Source organism: Gossypium hirsutum, chromosome A10 (assembly GCF_007990345.1).
Source record: "Gossypium hirsutum isolate 1008001.06 chromosome A10, Gossypium_hirsutum_v2.1, whole genome shotgun sequence".
NCBI classification, from domain to species: domain Eukaryota; kingdom Viridiplantae; phylum Streptophyta; class Magnoliopsida; order Malvales; family Malvaceae; genus Gossypium; species Gossypium hirsutum.
The window spans coordinates 71,681,205-71,687,204 of record NC_053433.1 but is presented as its reverse complement, the minus strand read 5'-3'; the positions used below and the strand labels follow the sequence as shown (position 1 = coordinate 71,687,204).

At 37.2% G+C, this 6,000-nt stretch overlaps 1 protein-coding gene across 1 annotated transcript; it reads left to right on the top strand.

Moving 5' to 3' along the window:
* Positions 1-4,512: 4,512 nt before the first annotated feature.
* LOC107895609 (uncharacterized) lies at positions 4,513-4,887 on the top strand. Its single transcript, XM_016820865.1, has one exon. It carries the CDS (start codon positions 4,513-4,515, stop codon positions 4,885-4,887), a length of 375 nt encoding a protein of 124 aa, XP_016676354.1.
* Positions 4,888-6,000: the final 1,113 nt, after the last annotated feature.

The window sequence follows — 6,000 nt, the reverse complement described above, 5'->3', positions numbered from 1 at the left end:
CAGTTAGCAAGTTCTTAAAGAAAGAAATCATATGTCGATATGGGATGCCTGAGAGAATCATATCGGATAATGCACTGAACTTAAACAATAGCACGATAGCGGAGGTTTGTAGCCAATTCAAGATCAAACACCATAACTCGTCACCATATCGTCCAAAGATGAATGGTGTAGCGGAAGCGGCAAATAAGAACATTAAGAAAATCGTGGGGAAAATGACTGAGACTTATGAGAATTGGCATGAGAAATTAACATTCGCCCTCTACACCTACCAAACATCCGTTAAAACCTCTACCGGGGCAACGCCTTTCTCTTTAGTTTATGGAATGGAGGCAGTTCTGCCTATTGAGGTTGAGATTCCCTTGCTACGAGTGCTGTCAGAACTAAAATTAGATGAAGCAGAATGGATCCAATCTCGATATGATCAGCTGAATTTAATTGAAAAAAAGAGACTAAAGGCTATTCGCCGTGGTCAAATGTACCAAAAGAGGATGATGCGGGCTTATAATAAGAAGGTTCGCCCTAGAGAATTCCATGAAGGAGACCTTGTTTTGAAAAAGATCCTCCTCATACAAAAGGACTTTAGAGGAAAATGGATGCCTAATTGGGAGGGACCTTATGTGGTGAAGAAGACTTTCTCTAGAGGAGCTCTAATTTTGAAGTTACAGTAGAGTAGATCAAAGCTATAGATTACAGAGCCTTATCTCTCTGAAGTTACAGTGGAGCAGACTCAATATAGCAAATCTTATCTCTGAAGTTGTAGTAGGTCGGATCAAGTTACCATGGCGAATCTCATCTCCCTGAAATTGCAGTGGAGCAGATTGAAGTTGCAAACCTCATCTTCCTGAAGATGCAATGGAGCAGGTTGAAATTACCTAGTCTTATCTCTTTGAAGTTCCAGTGGAGTAGATCAAAGCCACAAATCTCTTCTTCTTGAAATTAAATTGGGGCGAATCGAGGCACTAATTCCTATACCCCTGAAGATACAATGGGATGGAATGAGTCTACTCGAAGTGCAGAAGCACCAAAGAAGTCAAGATTCGATAAGACTAGGCAAAATTGGCTCTTTTAAGGTCTTTACTCAATTCTCATTACATGACAATGAGCAAAGAGGGGCTGTAATAGCCAATTTTGGCCTAGGCCAATAAAACAAAATAAAACCCAAATAAACAATTAAAAAGTCCAATTTTTTTAGTCCATTTACAATATATGTGTGGTCCAACAATTTAAAACCCATTTCAGACCCAAAATACAAAACAAACCAGCCCAAATCCTAGCCCACTAGCTATCAAAATTTTCAGCAAACAAACCCTAGCCCCCTCTTAAGCCGCACTTCCTCACCATTGGCCACCTCGCGCAGAGCCTCCCGTACGCCACCACCGCAGCACTCGCATTTGACACCACCTGCAAAACAAATCTAAACACGCAAAATACAAGAAACAAAGAAGAAAAAAACAAGACACAATAGCAGACAATAAGCAAAAAAACAAAAAAGGGATCTTGTAATCTTCGGCTATAAAGTCTGAAACTTCTTCTCTGTAAATTTTTTACGAACATTAAGCAATCGAAAAAGAAAAAACAAGCAAAAGGTTGAGTTTTGTTTCCATATCTCGTTTTCCTTTTGTTCTTTTATTTTCATTGTTATTTTCTATCTTTTTATCTTTTGTTGTAAATCTGTTTTGAACAAAAAATGTAAAAAGAGGAGGAAACTTACTTGAACCCCGTAGTCGTGGCATCGGAGAGCCCTTCTCCATCACCGAAATAGGGCCCAAAAGAGGCTGAAAATCTTCTCCCTTCAGCGTTTTTAGGTTTTGGAGGTAGGGCCTTCAGAGGTGCTCCAAAACGGGGCTAAACGAGCCAATCTTCTCGCATTGGTACGGCGGTCACGACGGCAGCAATGATGGTTTTCTAACCCTAGCAGAGAAGAAATAAAGGAGGAGGTGTTTAAAAGTTTTTTTTTAAAGAGCAGCAAATATGAATTTTAAAAAAAATGGCTTAAGTAATAAGAAGCAAACAGCGCCGTTTTGGTGATTGAGCTTAGAGGCCAAAACGACGTCGTTTTAGGCCTCTGACCCGCACGACCCGACCCTCTTAGAGGGATCCGCGTGTTTTCGGTAAATGGGCTATTCACGCCCGCGATCCTTCCGCATTTTTGATTCTTTTAATTTAATCCTTTTTATTTTCCTTTTATTTTTAAATTTGACTATGTAATTTTACCTCTGTTTCAATTTGATCCTCAGACCATTTGAAGAGGCAGACGGGTGAAACGTAGCGTATAAGGGTTGGGAATATTTTTCCAATTGGTCCCTCAGTTTTCAGGCACGTTTCAAATCCGTCCTCTGCCTTTTTTTTATCTGAATTTCCCCTTTTAATTTTATTTAGATTTTGATTTAGTCATTTCTATATACTTGCATTTATTTTATTTGAAATTGGACCCTAAAGTTTCATTTTATTTACAATCTACCCCTTTTTCATGTAAATTTGGACTCTTTGATTTTTTTTTCATTTATTTTAAACTGTTTTATTTATTTTAAATTTTATATAATAAATTGTTTTAGATTGTTTTAGATGTATTATTCTAAATTATTTCATATATTATATACTTTGAATTGCTTTATATATATTTCTAAACTTGTTTTTATGTATAACTGTTTTATTGTTTGTTTTAAATTGTTATCTTATTTTAAACTCTTTTTATTTATTTAAAATGGTTTTATTATTATTATTTACTTTAGGTTTTTATATATTATTTATTTTACACTTTTGTGTATGTATATATATATTATCTATTTTAAAATTATTCATATGAAACTCCTTCACATTCTTTAATCGTATTCTTGCTTTGGTTTCCCTTTTTGTTTCTGGTCCGTGGAGAGTTCGGATGGAAGAAGAGATAGCCAATTTGCGATTAATTGATAAAGAGGAAGAAGCGTTCCAAGAGGAAGCAACGGTAGTAGAGAGGAGTTACCAGCTCTGTTTGGTGGGGAGATGTTTAACTGATAGTGTGGTCTATTTTCCCTTGCTACGTAACACAATGGCTGATTTATAGCATCCCATAGGAGGGATATGTATCTCAGATCTTGGAGAAAAACGGTAACTTTTCCAATTCTTTCATGATGTTGATATGCAAAGAGTGCTTACGGGTATTCCTTGGTTTTTCAATAACCATTTGCTTATCCTGTAACAAGTCAAAAGTGAAGAAGATCCGTCAGCCATAGTTCTGAATTTTACAGAAATTTGGATTCAAATACATGAGTTGCCCCCAGAAATGATGATTGAAATAATAGCCAGGCAATTTGGTGAATTTTTGGGAAAATTTTTAGAATATGATTCTTCTATTCCGACATTGAGCTTAAAAAATTTTATGTGTATTCGGGTCTGTTTAGATGTATCTGCTTCGTTGAAAAGAAAGAAAAAAATCCAGATTGGAAAATTGAATACGGTTTATGCTCGTTTTCAATATGAAAAACTGAGCTTATTTTGTTTTATTTGTGGAAAGCTGGGGCATGGAGAAAGTTATTGCCCTCTTCGACTTCGTATTGAACCAGCCAAAATTGTATTCGGCTGGGATATTTCACTGAGGGCAGTGGTGTGGAAACATAACATGGTGGTGAGCAGGTGGCTCCGTTCAGCTGATGGATCGCAATGGAATAATGGAAGTATGGAAAGTATCAATTAGAGCAGTAATTGGGAGATTAACACTAGGCGCAATTTAAGGGGGGATTCGTGGAAATATTTTTCAAATCCCAATTTAATTCATTTGAATTCCAATCAAAAGATTTTATCAAAAGGGATTGACAGCTAGCAGAATCTGGGCAGTGAAGAATTACATGATAGTGGTTTTAAAAGTGGGCCCAAGTGGGCCCAATGATATGATATTGGAGGTGGAGAATGATCCTTTAATTACTTTGGAAGGAAAAAAAGGGCAAAGGGTAGTGGATGGTTCATTAACTACCGTGAGTAATAATATTGAAGCAGGCTTTTCTGATTTAACGGCTAGCTCTGGTGAACAGAGCAGCCAAATGCAATGAAAATATTAAGTTGGAACATTCATGGTTTGGAGAGATCACGAACTATTAAGAGGCTCAAAAATAAGTTGAGAGCCATTAATCCCCGAATTTTGTTTCTTATAGAAACAAAATTAAGTTTTAAAAGAATGGAAGCAGTTAGATTGAAATGCGGGTTTGAAAATGGAATTGATATTGGAGCGTTGGGCTCAAAAAGAGGACTATCTCTGGACTGGAAAGGAAATTCTTTGATCCGACTCAAAAGTTTTTCTTCTTTTCATATTGATGTTGAGGTGTGTGATAATGAATGTGATGCAGTTTGGAGATTAACGGGGTTTTATGGGAATCCGGACGAAAGGAGCAGAGTTGAATCTTGAGATTTACTTAGATGTCTAAGTCACGATCAAATGATGCCTTGGGTTGTGTTGAGGGATTTTAATGAAATCACAAACTCTTTTGAAAAAAAAGGGGTCGACTGAGAGCTAAACGTCAAATGAATGAATTCCGAATGACGCTGGAAGATTGTGGACTTAACAATCTAGGTTATATTGGAAGGTGGTTTACGTGGGAGCGTGGAAGGTTTTTAGCTACAAACATAAGAGAGAGGCTGGATCGGGGAGTTGCATCTTTGAATTGGGTAAATCTTTACCCAAGCTACCAGCTAGAACATTTGAGCTACTCTTTTTCAGATCATTGTCCTATACTACTGGATACAATGGGAAGAAAAAGGAGTGAGTTATGCAATAAAGACAAAATTTTTCGGTTTGAGGCCAAGTGGTGCTTCGAGAATTCATTTGAGCAGGAGGTTAAGAGATATTGGGCTGATTATTCAGGAAGTGTTCTGGACAGGCTGGAGAGAATGGGACAGCAGATCCAGAGATAGGAAAAATCTAGAAGTAGGGAGCAAAAGAAGAACCGTGCAGAATTAGAAGAGCAACTAAACAGTCTCTATACTCGGGATCCAACTGATGAAATACTAGCTGAAACTGTAGCTGTTCAAATGGGTCTTAATTTGGAGGCTGATCAGGAGGAAATTTTTTGGGAGCAATGAGCTCGCGTCAATTGGTTGAAAAGTGGAAATAGAAACACTAGTTATTTCCATAAAGTAGCTGTTCAACGACAAATTCGTGGACAAATTAAGGACTTGGAAGGGGAGAACGGCACAAAGACTACCACGAATGATGAGATGCTGAAGCTTACTTTGGATTTTTTTGGTAATCTTTTTTCGACTTCAGAAACAGGTACAAATGAACGCCTATTTGAGTTAGTTGAAAAAAGAATTACTGCAGATATGAATGAGAAGCTGCTACAGAATTTTACTAAGGAGGATATTACTCAAGCTGTCAAATTGATGGAGCCTTTGAAAGCCCCCGAAATTGATGGATTCCCAGCAATCTTTTTTCAAAGGTACTGGCATATTCTTGGTCCTGACATTATTAGCTACTTTTTGTCTATTTTGAATGGATAAACTGAAGTAGGCGAGATTAATAAAACACGTATTATTTTGATTCCTAAAGTCAAAAATCTAAAAAACCTTTCACAATTTAGACCCATAAGTCTGTGTAACGTAGTTTACAAAATTATCGCGAAAGTCTTGGTGAATCATATGAATGCAGTATTGGGAAATTGTATTAATGAAGCCCAATGGGCTTTCATCCCAGGAAGACATATATCGGATAATGTGCTGATTGCTTATGAGGTCCTTCATTCACTGAAGATGAAAAAGAAAGGAAAAAAGGACACTTTGCGCTTAAACTCGATATGAATAAAGCGTACGATTGAGTTGAATGGGATTTTTTAGCTGGAATGATGATGCATTTGGGTTTTCACGAGGATTGGATTGTTCTCATAATGTGATGTGTTTGTTCTGTTTCCTATTCTGTGAGGCTTAATGGATCAAACAGTGAGTGGTTTTCATCTTCAAGAGGCTTAAGACAGGGAGACCCTCTCAGCCCTTATCTCTTTTTGATCTTTGCGGAGGGTTTTTCTACGCTAC